The following is a 25,316-nucleotide window of genomic DNA, read 5'->3' on the forward strand; positions in this document are numbered from 1 at the left end:
AGGTTGAAAACCACTGTTATATGGTAACAACAACCTTTTGCAAACCCCTTAGACAAAGTCTGCAGACCCCAAGGGGTCCGCAGACCACAGGTTGAAAACCGCTGATATACAGAACTTATGCTTCCAATTTCCAGCGTGCTATGGCAGGACTTCTATTGTGATAGCGGGTCTCCTTGTTCTAACTACTTTTTTGAGTAAGTAGAATAATTTTCAAGTACATGGACTTTTTGTTCATGCCCTTGGCTGATCTCACCCGTAGATGTTCAGTCCCAGAGGGGAGAATCCACCCTTGCATTAATACATTAGTGGACTTGCTCATACTCAGTGAGCTCTCGCGCTTTACTCCACCAACCAACATAATTTCCATGAGCATAGCTGCCATTTAAGGGTGATCAGGCTGGGTGGAATCACTCAGTTGGCATTCTGTGGTTACTAAAGAAGAGGTGGTACTCTGTGAGCACAGAATGCAGTGGATTCCACTGCGTCAGGGTCCAGAGGCCTGTGAGGGTTCTGCGAGTAAGCAACTGTGGAGGCAATTTTCTGCTGGCTCAGGTCCAAAATGAATGAAACTTCATTCTGGTTACTTATAAAGGGAAACGGAGAATCTATGCTTGAGCCAGTATTGTTTTGCATGTGGAACTCCTATTAAAAGTCAGTGGGAAGTTGTGGTGTGAATTATGCAAAATCTAATTGAGTCTCAGGCCAAATGCCATCCAGTTCTTTCCACAAGTCTGAAATAAAAACTATGATCAAGTGTCAAGCTCTTTGGTTGTGTGTGCAGGCTCTGAGAAACTCCTGCAAATTAGTAGTTGTTTGTGAGTAAAATGTTAGAAGTTTCCAAATCTACAACTAGGTTCAAATTATTTGCCAAGAACCAGTCTTCTTACATGCCAATTGTTCCCATAAATTTTAAAATACGTAAGCTCTGTCTCAAGTTGCAAGTAGATATAAATACCCAAGTTTAGAATAGTTTTTCTTTTGCAAGAATTTGTGCATGGGAATTGGTGTATACACCAAAAATATTTAAAGTTTTGGTGAGTGCTGTAAATATGAAAATAGGTACAAATGGTTTCAACACACATTTGCAACAGATTTACAAGTATGTAAGCATTTCCATTTAGCAAGGTGTAAAAATCAAAAGTTTTGGTATCGAATTCTGCCTGTAGATCTGCACATGCATCTTCCACTGTTTGTATGCACAGATCTCAGAGGGAAATATATATAAACAGAGACCTCATACTAAGTTTAAAATACACATCGAGGGCCAACTTTTCAAACAAAGGCGCACATGGTGGCACTTCACAATCCTTTCCAGCAAAGCTCATCTGCTCCTATTAAAAACATCAAACAGTAAAAATTGGGGTTCATACCATAGGATAGCAATAATACTAATACTAAGCCTCACAGCATTTGGCATACTGACATTATAAGAAAAGTGGTTTGAGAAGTTCTCATGACCGGTTAGATTTTTCTTACTGTTGCTTCAATGCATTCTGCCTTTAATCATGAAAGACCTGTCTGCTTGTAGGAAGAAAGGGTATTCTAACCACCTTCTACATTATCATTATGACTGAGTCAGGGTTCCTGCTTTCAACACAATTATTCCCATTCCCAGTTATAATAGTTAAAACTTGTAAACAGCAAAGTGCCAACTGGGTTTCTATAACAAATCATGGCCTGTCTAGTGTTTTAACACTGTTACAGGGATGGGATTAAGTCTAGACTACTAATTTTGATCATGATGTAACCAGATCCCTTAAGTCTGTCAAAAAGTGTCAAATAGCAAGATACAAAGGATTAATGCTCATCTCAAAGAATGCAGAAATTTAGTTTCTTCATGTACTTCAAAATAAAACATGCCAATGAATGAAACTTGTCTATTGAATTGGAAGAGTAGAACATTGATGACTTTAATGATCCTGCAAATGATACTTTTGATACCATCATAGTCTCTGAAACAGTAGTAGTTTAAGTGTCTGTTCCATGACTTCTACTAGTGACTCAGCATCAGCTTCAGTCAGAAACAGTCTGTTTATCTTTGAGACAATAGCCAATTGGTGATTATGCCATAACAATTGGGGTGGCCTTTTGGGGTGGAGTAGGAGGAGGTGAAAAATATCTGGGTTTTTTAGGTAGGGGAAAATGACAAGTCTGCGGTAAATTAAAATTCTCCAGAAAACATAATTATAGGTTCTCAGCATGCATTACTTTACCAATTGCATAATAAACTGTACTGTTTATTATGAAAATGAACAGAAAAGTGTAGCCTCATTAATCTGTGGCCTTCAGTTGAATCAAAAATAAAAATCACATGTATAAAATAAACATTAATTTGAGATTGGCACCCTATTAGGCCTCATGACCCTTGCTGTGACTCAGATCAAATATTGTAAGATAGAGGAATCAGCTAATCATGATGCTACTTCTGAGTTATGAAAATGTGACATAGTCAGCTGAGCTTGCATAGGAGGATATGCTCTTCTTGACTGAAGCAAAAGTGTTCCAAAGACTCCAGTTATAACTAAAAATGCCATAAGCAATCCTCCAAGGATCAAAGTTTCAACTGCTGGAAGTTTTCCTTTATCTGGGGGGAAAAAACAGAGAGGATTTACAAAGGAATTCCCTGTCATCAAATCCATCTGACAGTATTGTTACTTGGGACAGAAGGTGTTTTTCCAGTCTTAAAGGCAGTGGTGAGCTGGAGCCGGTTCGCGTGAACCGGTTGTTAGATTTTGAAGCCGGTTTAGAACCGGTTGTTAAAGGGGTGGGGAAGCTCAGGTGGGACGGACAGGATGTGGCCCATGGGACTGTCCTGTCCGTCCCGCCTGAGCTCTCGGCTGAGGAGGCTCCCATGTGAATTTTTACTGACCCGGTGGCACTCCGAGCCTTCGGCGGCACTTCGGCGGCAGGTCCTTCACTCGCTCCGGGTCTTCGGCGGCGGATCCTTCAGTGCCGCCGAAGACCCGGAGGGACTGAAGGACGTGCCACCGAAGACCCGGAGCGAGTGAAGGAACCGGTTCTTGAGCTTCTGGCAGCTCATCACTGCTTAAAGGTATAAGAATTAATTAGGATCCAATTCGGAACCAAATTTACATAGCTCTATCGAATGCATAAGCTGCAGAAGGCGGCAAAAGTGAGGGGCACCAGACTCACTTATCTTGGGGAAAGTTAGTTTGATGTGCAATGGCAGGAAGAAGGAAATCACACCTGAAACTCAGGTTCAAGCAGCTTGTTGGGGGTGAAGTGTGAATTCATGTAAATGATCTCTCCATCTTCTACATTGCATATCATAAACCTTCACTATCTCTTCTATTTGCAGGTGGCATATGGAGGCAGCAAGGGTGGCATAGGGTGTGTTTAGTGGAGGTGAGGAAAGGATCAGGTTTCTGGTCTTGTTTTTAAATAAAACAGCAAAAAGTCTGCCCAGCAAGAGATGGATGTCCTCCTTCTCCTCCCTTTACTGATTGCTATAGTGGGGAGAAGAAAAGGAGTACTTGTGGCATATGCATCCGATGAAGTGAGCTGTAGCTCACGAAAGCTTATGCTCAAATAAATTGGTTAGTCTCTAAGGTGCCACAAGTACTCCTTTTCTTTTTGCGAATACAGACTAACATGGCTGTTACTCTGAAACCTGTTATAGTGGGGAGGTGATTATCTTGATCCCAGGGGGTCCTTTGTACTATTGTTTCAGACCTTTCAGCTATTGGCCAAGTCTTCACTTGGCCCTTTCTGAATTTTTCCCCTTCTGTCTGTCAACTGGGAAAGAATTGATTCCTTTGCTGAGAGGTTGGAGAGATGATCAGAATGGTTAAAGAATTCTCTGATATAGTCCCATGTGTGGCAACTGGGCTGGGCAGAGTGTTAGGGCTGGATTCTCCTTTCAGTTACACAATTCTACAATGGTGTAACTATGGTAACTATAGTGACTTCTATGGAGTTACTCCTGATTTACAACAGGGTCAGTGACAGAAGAATCAGGCCCTCAGACTCCACCACTCTGAGAAGCTGGGTGGATGACTGAATTGGACATGGCTATTTCCAGGGGACCTCCCCAGCTCAGGACAAAGATTAGCTTCTAAAGGTATATCTACACAGGAAAAAAAAAAAAAAAAACACCCAAAACCATGGTACTGAGTGTCAGAGCCCAGGTTGGGCTCATGCTACAGCACTAAAAATAGCCATATAGACATTCTGACTCAGGCTGTGAAGCCCAGGAAGGAGGGTGAGTTTCAGAGCCTGAGCTCCGGTCCGAGCTGTAACATCTACATGGCTATCTTTAACACCATAGTGCAAACCCCACAAACCCAAGCCTGCAGACCAGGACTCTGAGACTTGCTGCCACAAATTTTGTAGACTCAGAATTCTGCTGTGTGGACATGCCCTGAGGCTACAGAACAGTCAGATCCCCACAGTGGGCTGACTGCAGCCACATCTCCTGTGGTGGGGGCTGACCGCCAGCCCTGGCAGTTGCTCGTGCTCCAGCCCCAGGCTTCTGGTGTGACGGTGGCGGCTGCTGCTTCAGCAGCCCCAGCACTGCTCCTGGGGCAGGGGCTGACTGTCGGCCGCTGCTTCGGTCCCAGGCCACTACTCTGGCCTCTGCTTCTGAGTGGGGGCTGACAGCTGCTCCAGCCTCGCTGCTGTAGCGGACTAAAGCCAAATAAGTCATGGGAGGTCCACTGAAGTCATGGAAGTAAGTTAAAGCAACATAGATTGACTTAATCACATAAATAAGAAAACTCATATTTATGGTTTCCATCACAGCTCATAGGGCCATTGACTTCTCTGGGAGTTTAAGGTTTTCAGAACCATCCAGGAACTGGCACATAATAAAAATTAATATGCATTGGGCAAGGAAGCTAAGTTGTCTGTGGTATGCATGAGTTTGAATTTCTTGGATTTTGTGTGTTTAAATTTTTTTTTCCTGTTAATGGAATATTTGACATTTTTAACATTTAAAATATACCAAAATGGATCACACCAGGCTACATAAAACATTTGAAACATGGCTTTATACATTCAATTTAAACATTGAAACATGGCTTTATAAATCACTTACTTATGTTAGCTTCTCCATCATCTTCCAGCTTTCGCTTGATGGGACCATAAGAGACTGTGTGAGTAGGAAATGGTGTAGTTTCTCTTTTATTCCTGGTTATTCTACCATAATTAGTACAATTCTGATAAAAAAGAGATTGCAAACAGTAAGTGTCCATGCCTATATGCATACATGCTCCACAAAGGGAGGTCAAGTAATTCACACTTAAAACTGTTTGCCTGATAAACACAGGCCTCTGATTAGATGAAGGAGCAACAGAATAGAGCAATGCTGTGAATAGAATAATGTTTGAGATGAGCAGAGTCATCTTGCTCCAAGAGAGGGCAGTGATAACCATACACATCATATACTCAATACTTAAGACAGAGCTTGTCCTGAAGTCCAAAGCAGGAGTAGCTGCTATTCAGGAGAGTCATAGTGGAACACAAACCCTTATCATGTAGGTCACTGGCTCAAATTCGGGTCAGGTCAGTAGTGACCTGATCTTGCAGACACGTACATGTGCTTCTCTTTGCTGAACCATAGTGTCATTAAACTCAGTGGGGTTACCTGTGAGCAAAGCTAAATTGTTACCATCTGGTGGCTGTTCAGTGACCTGTTAGAAATGAATTTGGTAGGTTCAATTTTAGTGGACAAGAGTCCATATTACAAGAAAAGAAACCCTCACCTGCACAATGGTACTAACTGGGACCTTTTATGCCTTTCTCAGCAAAAAGACAAAGGACTGAATAGACTTGGAGATAGAACTGCCCTCTCACCCCCTCACCCCCAATTTAGTGTTAGGGAAGCATGGGAAAGTTTGCTAGCTGCTGATCATTCTGTACTTATTCTGTGGATAAATGGGAGTGCATTTTCCTCGGCTGCCAATCTTTTACAAGCACCAAAATCATTTAGAAAAACAAGACTCTCTCAAATCTATAAACCCAGGGTTGTGAGTTCAATCCTTGAGGGGGCCATTTAGGGATCTGGGGCAAAAATTGGGGATTGGTCCTGCTTTGAGCAGGGGGTTGGACTAGATGATCTCCTGAGGTCCCTTCCAATCCTGATATTCTATGATTCTATGATCTAAGAATAAATTTGCAATGATCTATTCATATGTGTATATATGTGTGTGTTTCTATGAACAAATCATTGCAAATAGATATATTCAGTAACAACAACAGAGAGAGGAAGTAATAGGATTCAAACCTGGACATTTGATCACAAACTACGGGGTTCTTGTCTGATACCTTAATGCATAATTTCTAGCTGTACTTACATTTCAGGTCTGGTACCAGGTCCTCTAATAAAGTACTGGATACAGAAGTAAATTGAAAGGTAGTTTCTAGACTGCAGAATACTAAGCATTGGGGTAATAGTTAAAAGTTTGGGGGGTTGTGACAAGCCCCTGAACCCACTTAAGCACCTACTCACTTTGCAGACTTGTGTTCTTATTTCTTTCTCTCAAATATTAACAGGTATGGCTAAAGAAAAAGGTCCATATTAGCTCAGTGCAAAGAAATGCTATTCTTTAGCAGAGCCTAATCCCATAGAGGGCAATTTTATATACATGGCAAGAAAGCACAACTGTGGTTTAACTTTTGGTGCATTGCAGATGCAAAGGATAGTTGCTGTTGCAGTAAGAATGGGTTGGCACTGCAGAAAGCTCAAGTGGATAAATCACAAGTGGAAAAATCAGGGGCACGTCTGCCAGCTTAATAAAAGACACTGGGCTCTCAGTACAAAACACTGACACCTCCAGAAGTGAGTAATACTGCTGGGAAGGAGACGTGGCTGGGGTAGCAATAGCACAATGATGCACATATTTAAAAATATTATTTTGGAAGGTCCTGCACATCCAGAGGGGACAATTTTCAGATATTAATAAATTTGACCTTTCTCATTTTATACCCCAAAATAAACAATGAGCTTGATCCATCCAAAATGATCCTACATGGCTGCTGTCCCATGGAAACTGTACAGGACCTTTAGTCTCTGCAATCATGGAAGATAATCTCTAGTCTGAGGAAGAAATGTCCCCTTTCCTGCAGTCACAGGTCAAATCAGTCATCCTGTACTTTTGCCTTTCCGAGGACAAAATTAGAGGCTTCTCCCAGCCCAAGTACTGTATTGGCATTCTAGTTCTTGGGGATGACAGGGAATCTCACATTCTTGTGGGAGACTGGGTTCTTTCCAGCACTCAGTAATCTGGACGGGGAGGAGGCTTAAAAGGTTTATATATCTGAATAGCTGTACAGTGTGGGAGACAAGAATTTTAAAAACAAGGATCAGGATTCAAGAAACCTTCTGCATCCATAACAAAACAAAGATCAGGAGGCAGAAATTCTACCCTTTCACTCCCTTGCAACACACTGGGGACTGGACATCCAGGTCAGCTGCAGAGACAAAAATAAAACTCTGTTCATTGGTTGGGCTCTGAGCCCATCAATCCCTCCACTCACAGCTGTGCAGGGAAGTTACTAGGGCTGTAGTTATCCCCTCATTGTGCTGCGAGAGATTTGTGAATGTCCTGAGTCATGGGAGTTGTGCAGACCTATAGAAAGAGGGCTGGCTCATTGACAGAAGTCCGCTTCCTCCTGGGTACATCTACAATGTGCAGCCACAAAGCCTTTACTTAAAGGCTTCTATTGCAGGCTGACTTTTCTGCTGAGGAACTGGGATCCACATCCTCCCAACTTTTGGGTTCCCAGCCCACATAGGCATTTTCTTCTGGGTCAGGCTTTAAAAGATCCCAATCCATATATTAGACTACCAGCATGCACAATTTCATCCTGTTCCAAAACCTGGAAAAACTGGTTTCAGAATAGCAGCCGTGTTAGTCTGTATCTGCAAAAAGAAAAGGAGGACTTGTGGCACCTTAGAGACTAACACATTTATTTGAGCATAGCTTTCGTGAGCTACAGCTCACTTCATCGGATCAAATAAATTTGTTAGTCTCTAAGGTGCCACAAGTCCTCCTTTTCTTTTTGCTGAAAAAACTGGTTAGCAGTAAAGGACTGCAAAAATCTACCCAACACCAGAGGCCAAATTCAGGCTTGGCGTAAAGGGATTCAACTGCAATGGAGGTTGAACTATGCTATTTCCCTATGGAATTGCACTTTGTTATACTGGGTCTGAATTTGGTCCCAGATATTTAAGGCCTGATTCTCTTCTCACTTACATCAGCTTTACGTGTGGGTACGTCTATTGACTGCAATAGATTTACTCCGATTTACACCAGTATACGTGAAAACAGATTACAGGTCAAAAGAGGTTGGGGTTTTTTTTAAGGGGAAGTGTACACTGTTTTCTGGGCATCTTATAAAAACGAGCCTACATAACAAGGTGCGTAGCAACAAATGACACATGTATCAGGAAACAGACGCATACCCTAAATTGTCTATGGCAGATTTTACTTATGCTGAACTACTGTCTTGTGTGACTTTCAGACAAAGCATCTGGTTTTATTTGAGTCAATTTCCAAAATGTCATACTGACTTCTTCCTTAAAAAGAAAAGGAGTACTTGTGGCACCTTAGAGACTAACCAATTTATTTAATAGCTTATCTAAAGTGATCACCAGCAGGAGAGTGGGGTGGGAGGAGGTATTGTTTCATGGTCTCTGTGTATATAATGTCTTCTGCAGTTTCCACAGTATGCATCCGATGAAGTGAGCTGTAGCTCACGAAAGCTTATGCTCAGATAAATTGGTTAGTCTCTAAGATGCCACAAGTACTCCTTTTCTTTTTGTGAATATAGACTAACACGGCTGTTACTCTGAAACCTGACTTCTTCCTTGATTTCTTTCTTTGCTTAATATGTCATCCTGGTAGCTTTTCAGATGTAATTCTTGAGGAAATAAACCAACGTACAAAGCCTTGTTATGCTTATGAAGCTGCTGTTAATGCCTAAACATCTACCATCAAAAATCATTCACACTGATATTGCATTCTGTGCCATAATGTCAGACAAGTACTGAGCAAGCTGTACTGTATCTTCCTTTATGATATCAAAAAGATTTCTCTCCTGTTCTGTATTGTGAACAAAGGTATAATCAATCTCCTTGCTAATAATATAAAATTCAACTGCATGGACAGTTTTAAGAACAGTGTGGTTCTGAGGTGGAATTTTGTATTGCTCCCCTTAGAAAACTTGTCTTCTATGTCACCAGCCCATAAATTGTCAGCTGAACGCTGGTAAATGTCACTTAGTTATAGCTCCTCTAGGATCAACTAATATTTCATGCTTTTTCTTACCACATTATATTATCAGATGAAACGGATGCAAACTCTGCTATATGTTTTGCTACCATACTGACATGTCTGAATTAAGCTGTAAGCTTCCAGCAGCAGGGCCCTCATCTTCGATATGTGTTTGTACAACATTGGTTACATTGATGGTGCTCTAAAAATAATATTATAAATCAGTCCAAACTATGTGACCTTGCTGAGGCAAAACACTCTTTGATGTCAATGGGAATTTTGCCTCTGGAAGGTCTGAATAAGGACCACAGGACAACAGTAATTAATATAGCACTTCACATTTGAAAATTGCCATACAAATATTAATTTCTCATGACAATGCTGAGAGTTAGGCAAGTGTGATGGCGTTCAGGGACACGATGTTGTCCTTAGGGAGCAAGGAGATAAACTCAGCTCCCCCTCCCTTGTCACAGGGGGGAAGGATTTAAAAATGGGCTACTTGGGAGATGGGGGCTGGAGGGGGGGATGCCAATGGGAATCAAGTCCACAACCAGAGTTGGAGAACTTGGCTGAAACTCTGGTGGAGAGAGTTTTCTGTTACTCTTTTTTATTTGGTTAACTTGATTTGATTTCTGTTTATAAACATTATCCTTAAATACAAACCACGTTGACTGCTCCTGGGTTTTGTTTCTGTTTAGTCATTCGACCAACTTGCACTAAGGATTACTATTCTAATTTTGCAGGGGAAGTGGAGGCAGAGGGCTATGTGTCTTGCTCAAGGCCACACATCAAGTAAATGATAGAGATTAGAATTTAGGAGCTCCTGATTTCCAGACCTGTACTCAGTCTACTAGACCACATAGTTTCTCCAGTTTGGCCCAACAATAATAATAATAATTAATTAATAACCCCACCCCAATCCTCATGCACACATGGATATATACAAAACTTACTGGCTTGCAAACAGCTGCTCTACTGTGACAAATCTGAACTGTGCAGTGTAGGAAAATGTCATTGTAAGAGATGCCAACAAACTTGAACATCTGGATCCTAAACATTGCTTCTGCACCTTCGCCATTCATTATTACTGACAGTGTTTCATCTTTGACAACTTGGGAGCAGCTATGTAGGATAAAAGATATAAAATAATTAGATCCAAGGGTCATAAATCTTTGGCATTCATCTGTGTTATATCAGACACTAGAGGAGATTTAGCCAAACAGCAGAGTCTCAGTTTGATGACTGATCTTGTTTGTGCGTCCCTCACATTACTCAAGGTTAGAGCTGGTCAGAAAAATGTCTTTGCAACCAAAATAAAAAAAAATTGCAGAATAATTTGTTTTGATACACTTTTTTGAATTTTTATTGTTACAAAAATTTCAAAACAAAAAAATTCATTTAGAAAAAGCTTCAGATCTGTTTGTTTTCAACCCTCCCCTTCTCTCATCTCTAAAACTATTCTTCCCTATTCTCACCCCCCCCCATTTTTCCAGTGGGGAAAAAAGCAAGGAAATGTGAGTAAAACACCCATTCTTCTAAGTTTTACTGTCATCCCCCTTTTCAAGTGCATAAAATAGGGAAACACTAAAAGTAAGAGGAAAAATAAAATATCTAAATGATTTTTTTTTAATTCAAAATGAATTGAAACATTTAATTGCATTTAAAAAATTTTAATTGAAAAAATTCCTCAAGCCTAATAAAAATTGTTGCAGGTAGTTGGCTTCAATATAAACACCTTCACAATGTGAATGTATCAACCCCAAAGGGTAGGAGAGTAAGGCACCTAAACTACAACCTTAATGATGCACAGCAGTGCCATTTTGAATTGAAATATTTTGAGTTTTGGCCAAAATATTTTGGTTTTTCAGGTGTTAAAGTTTTTCAATGAAACATTGAAATTACCTAAGGATAGGAGAAACTTTTAATAAATATTTTGTTTATTTGAAAACCCAGTTTTCCATTGAAAAAGAGTTTTGATGGGCATTATTCAACTAGCACTAATGTGGGATTCTTTTTATTTGCCTTCTGGTTTCTGAGACATTAGGGTACACTTGAGTCATGTTTTCAAGATTTTTTCCACAACCATGAGGGCTGGAAAATTTCTCTTTTTTTAAATGATAGCTGAGATTTTCACATTGTCCCTTCACTTCAGGAACTGCAGTTTTAAGGAAAATACCAAATAGAGCAAGTCTAACAATAAAATTGCAAAAGTTGGCAACACTGAGATTCCTCAAATGCAAACTATGAACTTAGAAATTTGAGTATTCACACCAGAACCTTGTTACTAAGAGTTGCTCTCATCCAATCTAGGAACAGAAATAATAGCATGTGATCTACATGTCCAGTCAAAACTAAACGACACAATTTTAATTTCAAATATCAAATAATTGCAGGGCTTAAAACAGCGCAGGAGAGGGCTGTGGCTGGAAGCAAGCATTCCCAGGCTGATGGGGGAAGCAGGCTCAGCTGTGTGCAGATGGCCCTTATAAGAGGACAGTGGGCCAGGAGCAGAGAGTCCTCCTCTAGCTGAGGAGGGAGAAGGACCTAAGGGTGCCTGGAGTGAAGCAGGGTTGGGGAAAGGCTTGAGGAGCTGCGGCGCTCCAGGCCTGCAACTCCGCAGGCTGCACGGCCTACTCCAAGGCCTACAGGGTTGCAGGAAAGGCAGCAGGTCAAAACCTCCCTTGCCTATGATGACTGGCTTGTACAGACTGCAGTCGGCCCCAGTGAAAGGGGGCTAGATGGTGACTGGCAGTAGCCCATAGGCTGAGGCAAGGTGGGGTTAGAGGGTGGGGGTTCCCCAGGGAGGGGAGACCCAGAAAGGTAAAAGGGCACTGGGATCCAGGAGGGACATGGGGCCAGCGGAAAGCAGGACACCGGCCTGCAGAGGGCGCTCCGGAGGCTGGACGAGCTAATTCCCTGAGACACCAGCAGGAGGTGCTGCAGGGGTGAGTCGCCGCCCCGTGACATTACCATTCCATCCAACAATGGAAAATAAGCACATTAACTTGGTATTTCTGCTAAAATTATCATCAGTGGAAAAAGCTAGTGTATTTAAACTGTTCTCAGTCTTCACTGTCACCACCCCACAGAGATGAATTACAGAAATTTATGCTACTTACATTACAAGCTGTGTGCAGACTCAAGCAGATCTCATATGATTGGTTTACATTTAGCTCACACTTGAAAAATTTTTCCTTCCCAACTGTATGGTATAGTGTGACATTTTGGGAACCACCCAGACTGGTAATATTGTGTTTTGTTTTTAAATGAAATCTTAGATTCTGGAATATAATTGCATGGGAATTTAAAATGATGTAACAATTTACATGGCTGCATAATCACATTATACAAAGGGCCCAGCTAATGTACTTTTAGAATGATGCATCTACTATGTATGCTGGGATACAAACCTATCTTCTATAAAGGAATATTGAACAGCATGAGAAGGATTCTTTGTTGGTGTAGACCAGCAGTTTTCAAGCTGGATTATTAAATGACCTGGAACCTGCCAGAGGACAGAAAAAGAAATCTGCATTCTTATCAGATTCATTATCTTCAACATATAATATTCTCACCACCTACTAGGTGCTTGTGACAAGCTCAAAATACATGAAGGACGAAACCAATAGTTAGACCTTCTTCAGATGACAAGAACAAAATATCAGGACACATGGGGGGGCAGCCACAGGCTCACCCTCCCCCCGCCTCCCTTGGGGCTGGAAAGCCAGAGTGCCGCTGAAGCCACACACACACAAAAAGTTGGAGTGCCACCGAAGCAAAATATTGGGACAAATGGAGTCCTGACGGTACATGGGTCGGGATGCAGGACAAAACTAAATATCGGGACAGTCCCAATTTTATCGGGACATCTGGTCACCCTAGTTAGATCAAATTGGTTACACTATGTCATGGTTCAAACTCTCCAACAGAGGTTGTGTTGTTGAAACCCCTTTGCATCCACTTGAAGCATTTCCGCATCGACTTTCAAACTTCACTGAACTATGGGGGCAGTCAAGGAAATTATGTGTGTGTGTGGGGGGGAAGGGGAGTAGAAGAAAAATGGGGGACATAGAAGGACACACTGGTTTGTCTTAATCCATCCCCACAGGATCTCCACTTCAACAGGCCTTCTCAGGTCCACCAGAATGAGAACTCCTCTCCCAAATTAAGTTCTCCAGAAGGAGCTATCTCCAGAGTAAACTTGTAGCTCCTTCTTGAAACATCCTGAGCTGCAAGCATCCGCATCTCCAGGATCTCCTCCCTGTAATAAGGGCTGGGACATGGTGGGAGGGGACAAGATGAGGGGGAGCTTTGCAGCTGAACAGTGCTACCAGCTCCAGTCCTTTCTTCTGGCAGATTATTTCTCTGGTGAACTGCCCATAATTCACTATTGATGAAGGTCTGATAGACCCTTGGTCAGACTGGGCTTCCGTAGGCTTTACAGCCACAAAAGGGTGGGGATAGATTATGGGGGCATTATACATAAATGGAGGGATGTAGCTGTAGGCAGGGAGCATACATGGTGAAGGGTATGAATGGGGGGGGGGTATGGCAAGGGGCTCAGAGGTTGTTGAACGGGCTGGAGAACAGAGCTGAAGAGCTAGGCTGAGTGGAGGAGCTCTTTGACTCTCACCCCCATCCCCTCTGACCATTGGTTTCTAGTGCTGCTAAAGAGACCAGTTCCCTGGCCCCAGTGGACAGCCTTGCTCCCTTATTCCATAGGCCTCTGTCCAACCACACCATCTATCCCAGGCAGAAAATTTTTTCCTTGCTACCCCTTTATTTTATTATCTGTTTTAAAGGATCAAAATAAATTATCATAAAAATGCCTAATGACTGAAATGTTTCCTTTTCTGTTCCTTCTCTCCCTTGTTTGGTTAACTATCAGAGGTCTCTGTTATACTCACTGTGAAGACCAATGGTTGTACAGATGCTTGCCTTCACTTTCTCGGCACTGTGCCTTCACCTGCAAGGGTTTAATCAAGGAATCAAGTGTATTAGGTACCATATTGACTTTGACAAAGATGTTATCCTCTAGGGTTAGAAAGGGAACAGTAGTCCACATATCCTCAAAATTTGGGTCCTTGTACAGCATCATTGAGACAGAAAAATTCCCATCTTCTGTGTTCAGTGTAATGGTTCTGTAAACAACAGTTCAGATCAATCAATCAATTAAAATGGCACACATGTTATCATGAGTGTATGCAAAAGTAAAGCTAAAACATTTTAACTGCCATGGTTGAAGTGTTTATTAAAGTCTGCACTACAGAGAAGCAGCAAGGTGCCTGGTGATCAGGCATAACCAGTTAGATTACTACACTCAATGGCTTGACTCACCATGGGGCAGACCCTGTCCCACACCCTTTGGCTGCTTAACATCATGACAGTAGTGCTGGTTGGAAAATCTTTGACAGAACCATTTTCCGTCAGAGAATGCATTTGACAATGTTGCAACATCCCATTTTGACATTTTCAGAATGAAACATTTCTATTTGGAAATGACTTTTCATTTCATTTTGTATTCTATTATAATGGCAAATAAAAATAATGACAAAATCCAAACAAGACGAAATGGGTTTTTTTCAGACTTTTCTTTCACTGAGAATTTTCAAGAGTCTACGGATTTCCTTCCTAATTTAGAATGAAGGCACAGAATCCTTCACAGAATGGAATTTGCATTCTGCCATACAGCTCTACTCTCCAGTGATGCAAAACAGCTATAAAGCCAATGGATCTGACTCACTGAGGACTTTCCCTAGCCAGGGGAATCCTCAGATGGGCTGAGCTGCTCTACTGGTTCCTATGCCACTATCTTTCTGCTTAGTGCAAGGGGGTGTAAGCCCTAATTATCTCTGACTGCCAAAATGATTCTTTGGGGCCATTGATAGCCAGGCGTAAGTTCGAGCAGCCTCTGATCTTCTTCAGTTTATGACAGAATCTGGCCCACCCCATGGTTGTCTCCAGGACGAGGTTAGCATAGAGGTTAGCATAAAGCTACCTTTGCATCCCCACTTCAATGGTCTTGCCCTGATAGGGTGACCAGATGTCACAATTTTATAGGGACAGTCCTGATATTTGGGGCTTTTTCTTATATAGACACCTATTACCCCCCACCCCGTCCTGATTTTTCACACTTTCTATCTGGTCACTCTATGACCTGAAAACAGGTTAGTCAGATTTGGGGATCTGGGCCCATTTGTGCAGACTCCACAGTACTCTAGCTAAGACTCAAACCATGGCTATCATAGTATGAGCCAGGAAGGCCAAGCCAGTATGAGTTGTGAAAGTGTGTCTGAGCTAGAAATAATTCTTAGTGTCTCTTACAGGGATTCCTCTATTTTTTTCACGCTAGTGTTTCTGGATTTTTCCCTTTTGCCTTCAGAGGTCCTCTTGTTTCAGGAAACAGAATCAATTATTTTAAAATAACAAAAAACAGGCTGAAAGAGAATATTAGTTTAAAAAGCATTCTTTTACCCAGGGTGGTGCTGGGGCCCTGTGCTGCTGATGCTTCTGTCTTTCAGAAGACACACAAAACTGAGGCCCAAAGTTAGAGGCTCAACTCTAATGCAGCAAAGCACTCATTACAAGCTCAAGTCTGACTGAAGTCAATGGGACTTGAGCACAAGTTAAAAATTTGCTATATGTTTAAGTGCTTTGCTGAATTGGGGTCCTATCACGGTCATTTTTCACAAGAATAGGGCTGTTAACCCCAGTGTCCTGGCCAGATTCCATCTCTGGTATTTAGGGGTGAATTAATTAATCTAGGCCCAGATCCACTTACACTCTGGGGTTACTCTGACAGCTGAGAGTGTGTTCATGCATGCCAGCTGGCCCAGTCATGCCTCCCATCTGTTGCTGGTACCTCCCCTATCTTGGCTGACATTGTGCCTTGTGGCCCCAGAATTCATTTCTTCTTCTCTGAGTTCTGGGCTGGGAGTAGATGGGTGACCAGCAGCAATCAGCTGTGCACCATAATGCCAGTAGCATACTGAGGCAGTGATTCAAGAGCTCCTCAGTTGGTGATTTAGTAATTCGTATTAGTCAGTGATTTAGTAATTTAGTAACAATTTGTATTACTTTAGTACCCAGAGGCTCCACTGTATGGACATAAAGAAAGACAACCCCTGCTCTGAAGAGCTTACTGTGTAAAACAGACAAGACAAAGGAAGTATTATTAGCCCCATATTTTAGTTTAACAAATGAGCAGCTGCGGCACAGAGAGATTAAGTGATTTGCCTTAAATCAAAGTCCATTACAGAGCCAGGGACTGGAAGGAAATCTCCAAATCCCAGTCCAATGTCCTAGCCAAAAGAGCGTCCTTCCTCTCAATAAATGTGCCCCAGCCAATATTACTGTATATTACGCAGCCTGGTTCTTCTGGATGAAATGAGCTATGTAATAGTAGACAAATGAGAAGTGCGTATACCTTCTGGCTTAATTTGCCTTTGTTCTCAATGGTGCTTTATGCAGGGCAATTTTAATAGTATAAGCTAGAAAACAAAAACAAAAGGAGTTACCTGATGTCAACACTGATTTTATTCTCTCCCTTAGGCTGTTGCACCATGTAATTAACAGGGTATCGGCAAGCAAATGTGATATTGATAAAGGTCCTTGTAATTATATCAGAGAAGTTGCTTTGTATAGTGTTGATGAAAACAATGTGTGCACCATCAGAATCCTGAAAGATAATACAAAATATAGAGAGTTGTTGCTATTTCTGTATAAAGAGCCTAATTTGCTTAATACGCTGGACACTTAGGGATGCATGTATCACTGTACATTCTGGAACTCCATTAAAACTAATTATTATTTATTAGTTAATTAAGTCTATGGCACAGTACAAACATACACCACTTGACAGCTCCTGCCCAGAAGACCTTACAATCTAAAGGTATGGTCCTGCCTCTGCATTCAGATATGGTAGTAGGTGTGTGGTAATGGATATGCAGGACTTGGAGATATGACTGTCATCATACAAGGAGACCCAGTAATAGACTCGTAAAAGACATGCGTAGATGGAGTCATGGCAAGCTGTGTATAGACATATGATAAAGAATGTTCATGGAGGTGGAGCGCTAGGTGTGTGTGAAGACCTTGTAATGCCTGGAGGCAAACCACGATTGTAAGCAAGGGAGTGCATGTGCTCCCGGAGGCAAATTAATGAGCGTGGAGGTGAGCCAACCATGTGAATAGAGCTGTGGCAATGAGTATGCCTTTTGTGGTACACATGTTTGATTTTTGTAACAAAACAAGCTCACTAACATTATAAAAGTTTTTGGCCAGATGTTGGTTTTTGCTTTGCACAGCATTAGAGGGCAATATGTTCTATTCTCTCCAAAGATGTCAGCTATTAAGGGAACCTGCTTTTAACTAAACCATTCCATACTTGACAGGGGATTGTATCTGTTTTCCCCCACAATAGCTGTAGAACTGTTCTTGTTTGTGTGTTCATTTAATAATCAAATACTGAGAATCTGAAAGGTGATGTCAAATTCAAGAAAAGCAATAATACAAAATACAAAAATCTTGTGCTACCTTATTGCTTTGCTCATCCTTCACGTTTGAATGTTCCAAATGTTGTTTTAGTTAATATTGCACCAAGGCTACTTATGTGTAACTTCTCTGGACTTGAGTGGGAGTGGCATTCATGTAACCAAGGGCAGAATTTGCCCCTTCTAGTCTTAATAAATGTAAAAGACCTGGATCACATCCAGTGATTCATCTAGTCCAGTGTCCTCGCTCCCCAGATAAAGAACTTTTTAAAAACTGGGTGTCACATAGAGTACTGTAAAATTTTTACAAATTTAGGGCCAAGTATCTACAACTCCCATGGAAGTCAGTGGGAAGTGCATCCCCCACATATGAGAATAAAATATGGCACATAATATTTTACCTAAACTCTGTCTTGTGTTTTAGCTGTATTTTCTTTCTTACGGTTGCTGATTATAAAGGAAAAAACACATAAACCCGTGTAATCAGCCGTATCATCCTTCTGAATCACTCAATAATCTCATCTCCGTGCAAATAACTGGCTTCCCAGTTATTTCCACAGAGATGTAATACTGTGCAAGAGGAGACTGGTTAGAAAGGGAAATATCTAGGTTTACACATTCATACAATATCAGGGTAATGGATCATCTGATGGGGACATTAGAAAAAATATTATGGGCTTGATTCTGCTCTCACACCAGTATATATTGGGGTAACTTCGCTGCAGTCACTGGATTAAGATGGTGTAACTGGAGTAAAGGAGAGCATGATTGGGATCTACATTTTAAAAACACAAAACAATGCACCTTCAGTGAAGCAGTTTTAATCTGACCAGAGTGTGGTGTTTTTTTTTTTTTTGGTTTTTTTTTGGATGTGTTTAGGATGTGTTTAGGATGTGCTAGAAATTATCAGACCCACAATACATTGGAAATTAGAGACAAAGGTATTTGAGGAACTTTTTGTAAAGAAGCATCTTTGATTTGAAACTCAGAAATTTAATTGATACCTATTACTTTTACAATGGTCTGTTAATTGTAATTCATGTTAGATTAATAATTTTACTTATTAGTCCAATAAATGTAATTGGAGAAAGTTGCTACTTCTCCATCAAATTCTTCCTTGCATTTTCCTAATACAATTCTGTTGATGTCTAAGGGGTTGCATGGGATTTTATTCATGGCAGAATTTGGCATTTTATTATTGCTGGGGCTTTCCAACCTAAACTGCATATGTACAGCAAATCTTTGCAATTGCCTGTAATAAGACCTGCTCAGATGCACCTCTGGCAATATGAGCTTTTTGATCAGTGACAGTTAAAGTATAACTTCCCTGTCAGCCATTTAACACATTAAGCGTTAGTAATATTTTTACTAGTGAGCCCACATTACTACTAATAATAATTCAGACTACATGTATGATTGATGTTAGTGCTACAATGTTCTAGGAACTCTTTATGGCAGCATCAGTCTTGCTGAATGTCTGAGAGAATAACAAGAAACTAAGACTGAGTAGCAGCAATGGAACATGCAGAGAAAATACCGAATTGTTTGATTCAGAGTTAAACATTTGAGTTATTCTGCAGTTGCAATCTACCACAGCTGTAGCACACAGAAACAAACATGGTATTCAAAGGAGGTAATACAGCTACTTCACAACAACAGCCTCTTGTGCATATTACCATTCTAGTCCCACAGTCTGCGAAATTGGTTTTAATGCTGAATACATAGAAGCTTCCTGTCTCAGTACCATGGCATTCTGGGTCATTGAGGTGTAAATCAGAGATCTGGAATGAAATGATCATTTTTTGTACAATTTATCACACTTTTAGCACCAGTTTATTTAATCACTACCTAATCTATACAACATCCTGGGTCTTAAGACATAATGTTTCACTATCAGATAGTAAAACAAAGAGGAGACTATTAATCTTAACTACACAGAGTAAAAAAAACAAAAACACCCCCGCCAACCAGATGACCAGACTCTTTAAAAAAAGAGCCTGATTCTGCTCTCACACCAACGTAGGTGAGATCAAAATCAGGGTCTAAAATACTATGGGCCAAATTATGGCTCTGAGGACCAGTGGAGCACAAGACTTTCAGCATGTTACAGGGTGACTGTGGAATGCTTTCAGGGTGCTGGGGGACAGAGAGCTGAGCAGCAGCAGCAGTTGTTATATCTGTTCTACAGACGGGGCAAGTGTTCCCTGAGTAATGCTCTGCTGGCCCAGGGACCTGATCCAGCATTGCTCTAACGACCCAGGGCCATGACCACAATCTCTCTGGGGCATACAGCACTGCAGGAAGTCAGGCAGAAGCATTGTAGCTGTTTCTCACAATGTCGTACTAGAGAGCTGGGGAGGATCAGTTTCTTGTGTTTTCTCCCCTCTAATCTTCCACCCCTACCCAGGGCAGGCATAACAAAACCCTGTGAGTTTGATTTAGATGACTCCAATGTAAACTTTGCTCCTTTTTTGTTATGGCTTGTGCTGCCAGCAAGCCTGACTTTTCATGCCAATTTATGTGTTGTCAGCTGAAGGCAGGCGAGTAAGTCTCTCAGTTCTCATAGCAGTTCCAGGAAAATGGTGGCAAAGAATACGGCAAGACATTACCATACATATAATCTTTTCACACCTCTCTGCCTGCCCCACTCCAGTCACTAAGTAGACCAATCCATCAACAAGTAATAAAAAGCAACAAATGTGAACATAGTTCTCGTAATGACTCAGCAAATTATGCAGCAAACTGAAAATATCTTAACTGCCATCAAATTTCTCTTCCAGTGTTGCTGAAACATGCAAGCATTCTGCCTGAATAATGATGGAAGAGACTCTTTAAAAGGGTAACCTGAATCTTAAGGAAATGTCTCTCTTGCGATACAGAACATAATGTTAAGTACTGGATAGTTATGTAAAAGCTCAAGGGAACAGCTACATGACATATCCCTGTGCATAAGCTGCATGCAAAGCAGAACTTCACTCTGTTAAAAATATTGGTAGACACACAGTAGAGCCAAGTTTTCATTTCAAGCTCTCTTGTTTCTGAGTGTTTGTGAAATTTGATTGTAGGGCATGCCCCCACCAAAAGTCAACTGTGAATCAGCAATAAGATCCCTGGATTGCAAACTGTTGAAACCAAGAGGGAGAAATATGTTCTCTCGATAGAGGGAACATTCAGAAACTCCTGCCAATCCCTCCTGACATTTCAGGAATCGCAATTTGAAAAGATAAATAATTGCTCTTTCTAGAAAGAGCCATACAGACAAACCTTCCACTTTTGTCTTCACTGGAGATGTACTGTCCATACCTGCTGAGGATTTGGCTCATTATGCTTTATTAAGGCCCCTTAACAAAGTCAAATAAAACTTATTTAAAGGGGCTTAATACTTGAATGCATTTTCACAAATTTTGGTCTAATCTGCACTGTCCCTTCCATGCAGGTGTCTGCCTGGACCATAGTGTCTGCCAGGACCATGAGACTTTACAACTTAATATCTGATTGAGTCAAGGAGGAAAAGTACTAGGAGGAATAAAGGAGAAAAACACGCATTGTTTCCTCTTGGTCACTGCTAGATTATATAGTTTATAGGGTCACATATGGTGCATGGGTGGATCGTGTTGACCTCAACAGTTGCCAGGATGATAGAATTTGGACCATCATTTGTTGTCTACCCAAATTCAGGAGCTTGCACAATATCATGATGATATGAACTACAGGTATGAATAATAGTCACTGAGATCAGGGGAAACCATATTGCATACCAGAAAAAAAGTTGACATATGTGAACACAGTATTTTTATTTATTTATTTATTTATTTATTTTTAAAGCATCTGAGCTGTTTAACATATTAGAGTACTTACTAGGATTGGAGGGTTCTTTGATAGAAAGAATTTACTTGGAATCTCCACCTCAATCAGGTCTTTGGTACAGATGATGGTTTCATTGATTTCTGTATAAACATTAAAGTTGCTGCATATTAAAGGGTGAGGACTTTCACCATCACATTCGATCAAACAAATTATCTACCTTGGTTTTTTTATACCACAGCAATGGGCATGAAACAAGTACGTTTTGCACAGATCTGAGTACCAAGTTGTATGCATTTAGTATTCTGATTGGCAAAAATTAATTCTTCAAGGAATTCTTTTCAATATCAGTTACTTTCTAATAGCTACATCTCCATTTTACTGCTGTCCCCACCTGCATTTAAAGTACAATAAGAAATGTCTTTGTCTCTGTAAGGAATGTTATTTCTTCCTTTTCCTGTAACTGAACACTCCTAGCTGCCTTGCTGAGCTCTGCAAGTGAACAAGACTCCAGTTTATTTGTCCAGTTGGCATTTGTTGAAGTGGGCTTTTCCTTCCAAAACTGTGGAGTATGTTGACACTGAAGCCTCATCTGGGTTGTGGTTTTGTTACTACACTCAGGCCTTCTTTACTTTTGGGAATACCTTTAATTTAACCATCAGTGGACAGCAACTGGTACGGCTGCAACTGTGCAAACCCTTATTATGGATAAAGAAAGCCACAATTTGTACCTATTGAGATAACCGCTGTGTCTAGCAGGGGTCAGCTACATCAGCGTAAATGGCTATGTTCCTTGTCCACACTAGTAGTGGCTTGTGTTGGTGATAGCTAAATAACTAGAAAAGGATCCTAGAGAGAAAGGAAGAGCCATTTGTTAGGGTGCTGGCATGAGGCCTGAGTGATTTCCCTGGCCCACCACAGACTTTCTGTGTGATCCTTGGCAAGTCAGTCTGTCTGCGGCTCAGTTCCCCATCTGTAAAATGGGGACAGTAGCACTTCCCTACCTCACAGGGGCATTTTAAGGCTAAGTATTTAAAGATTGTGAGGCACTCAGATACTATGGTGTTGGGGTCCGTATTAATATCCTGGGTAGTTATGGTCTCAGAGCAGGTTCACTGAAAGGCTTTTAACCCTGAGCAACTGAGCCTAGGCCAATTTATAGTTTCAATGCACAGTCAAATGAAACCTGGCAATTTCATCAGAGTTTTGTTTTAAGATTTTGTGTTCATTTACACCACTAATTGCATATGAATTGCTGTACAGTGCATGATGCAGTGTAAAACTCTTTTATTGGCCAGGTTTAATCCTTATGAAAGATCTTATGATTTAGATACGTGGCTGTTATGTTTGCTTTCTAGTCTTGGAGAGTAACTATTTCCCAAAGTGCTATTCTTCAGACATGTGTAGATATCATGGACAGGTACCATCTATCTCTCCACAGTGAATTGCTTAATGCAGTATGGTGGACGGAACATGAAGCTTGAAGTCATTTTAAATGAGTGAAATAAAGCTATGTAGCCTGACCCAAGTTGACTCTGCATCCAGAATGTATTTAACAAAAAGCCTACTGCTTAAAGCTGAGTAATAGATTCCATGGTTGAAATGTCTTCAATGACAATACATACAAAGAAAAAAAAATGCTATAATAAAAAATCAGGGAACAAGCAGAGCTGAGCAAAAATCAGAACCCCATCCCATCCCATAGGAAATTCTGATATTTTGACATTCAAATCCTGACCCAAAAAAAATTAAAATATTAACATTTTTTGAAGATCAGAAAGTTCTGAAAAATTTCTGTTCAGAAATGTCAAAAAAATATTGACATTCCTTCATCCAAACATTTTGTTCTGAGTGAGTATGACATTAAACCGCCTTTACCTCACGTGCCATGGTGGTGCTTCGTACCCTCATTCTTTTCGATGGGCTGGACTAGAACTCCCATGATGCACTATAGACCTGTGACTTCCATGATGCACTACACAGTTCAGTCATACAAGAGACTGTGGGTACATAATGGGAGATGTAGTCTGGCCAAATAACCTGGCCCACAGGAGAGAATGGGGGCACGAAGCACCTGAACTACAACTCCCATGAGGCACGGTGTCAACTTAGGCAAATACAATTTAATGTCAAACTGACTGGAAACAAAATGTTTTGATTTAAATTTAACACACTGAACTTTCCCTAAATGAAATTTTATTTCCATTTTCTCAATGGAGAAATTCCCAATGGAGATTTCAGCAAAATTGAAATTTTCCCTTGGAAAATTTTGATTTTGCAGAAAGTAAATTTTCCATTGAAAATGATTTTGACAGGAAATTCCTGACCAGCTCTAGGAACAAGACTATGGTTGCAACTCAGTTATCAGTTTACACAGTTATGCCCAGGGACTTCAGGAAACACAGCATTATGTGTGTGGTTTTGCATGCCATATGGTACAAGGCATAGACAAGTTGAACTTCTATTAGTTTTATTTTTAAAACTGGCCACTGTCGGAAGACAGGATACTGGGCTAGACGGACCTTTGGTCTGACCCAGTAGGGCCATTCTTATATACAAAATTCTCCTCTTTGAGCCACACTATGATTCTCTTATCCAAGCAGATTTCCATTGTATATTCTGCATTGTTCTATGTACAGAATCAGTATAGAATATGCTTTAGAGGGCCATAGTTTTAATTAGATCGGAACATTTTGCTTTTAGTGTTAATGTAATATACATTTCCTTTTGGAAAAATCATCTCTCATTTGTAGAGACACTTACATAGTACACATTTTGTTGTGCACTCATGCCAGTCTTTGTATTATACTGGAGAATCTTTAGAATGCAAATTATTAATACAACAGACAGTAATATCCCAGTGAGTCAAAGCTTACTTTGGAACCTTTAATCCAGAGTTTCTGGTTGTTGTAAATCATTATGTCTCTATTATGTTAAGACCTAATTTAGCAATTCCCTCATTCACAGCTCACTGGACCAATAAGCCTCAAAGGTCATGTCAGAGTTCTTAAGGATCACTGAAATAATAAAACAACACAACTCCTTTCTTTCTGGTACTAAAAGGGAAACAACAAATCTTTTATACATGATAGCAAAAGACCTACGGCATGACAACATTTCTATTATTTTTGCTATTTCTTTAACAGAACCAATTTTTAAAAAATTATACACTAAACTTTCTGTGGGCTTGAGAAATTTTCATCCTGGAAAAAGAAAAGGAGTACTTGTGGCACCTTAGAGACTAACCAATTTGTTTGAGCATGAGCTTTCGTGAGCTACAGCTCACTTCATCGGATGCATACTGTGGAAAGTGTAGAAGATCTTTTATACACACAAAGCTTGAAAAAATACCTCTCCCCACCCCACTCTCCTGCTGGCAATAGCTTATCTAAAGTGATCACTCTCCTTACAATGTGTATGATAATCAAGTTGGGCCATTTCCAGCAGAAATCCAGGTTTTCTCACCCCCCCCCCCCAACACACACACAAACCCACTCTCCTGCTGGTAATAGCTTATCTAAAGTGACCACTCTCCTTACAATGTGTATGATAATCAAGGTGGGCCATTTCCAGCACAAATCCAGGGTTTAACAAGAACGTCTGGGGAGTGGGGGGGAGTTAGGAAAAAACAAGGGGAAATAGGTTACCTTGCATAATGACTTAGCCACTCCCAGTCTCTATTCAAGCCTAAGTTAATTGAATCCAATTTGCAAATGAATTCCAATTCAACAGTTTCTTGCTGGAGTCTGGATTTGAAGTTTTTTTGTTGAAGAATTGCAACTTT

The 25,316-nt window shown here is 40.8% G+C and overlaps 1 protein-coding gene across 1 annotated transcript in view; it reads right to left on the reverse strand.

The window, feature by feature from the left end:
* Window positions 1-623: 623 nt before the first annotated feature.
* The window catches only part of LOC125634087 (alpha-tectorin-like), a 39,501-nt gene continuing 14,808 nt past the window's right edge, over window positions 624-25,316 (reverse strand). Inside the window, exons 2-9 of the mRNA XM_048844325.2 lie at window positions 21,587-21,675; window positions 19,405-19,509; window positions 16,754-16,914; window positions 14,242-14,377; window positions 12,647-12,741; window positions 10,190-10,358; window positions 5,057-5,177; window positions 624-2,584 (exon numbers count right to left, since the gene is read on the reverse strand). Of these exons, the coding sequence (XP_048700282.2) occupies window positions 2,412-2,584; window positions 5,057-5,177; window positions 10,190-10,358; window positions 12,647-12,741; window positions 14,242-14,377; window positions 16,754-16,914; window positions 19,405-19,509; window positions 21,587-21,675 (1,049 nt within the window). The 3' untranslated portion in view covers window positions 624-2,411. The remainder of the gene's footprint in view (window positions 2,585-5,056; window positions 5,178-10,189; window positions 10,359-12,646; window positions 12,742-14,241; window positions 14,378-16,753; window positions 16,915-19,404; window positions 19,510-21,586; window positions 21,676-25,316) is intronic.

Source organism: Caretta caretta, chromosome 3 (assembly GCF_965140235.1).
Source record: "Caretta caretta isolate rCarCar2 chromosome 3, rCarCar1.hap1, whole genome shotgun sequence".
Lineage (NCBI taxonomy): Eukaryota > Metazoa > Chordata > Testudines > Cheloniidae > Caretta > Caretta caretta.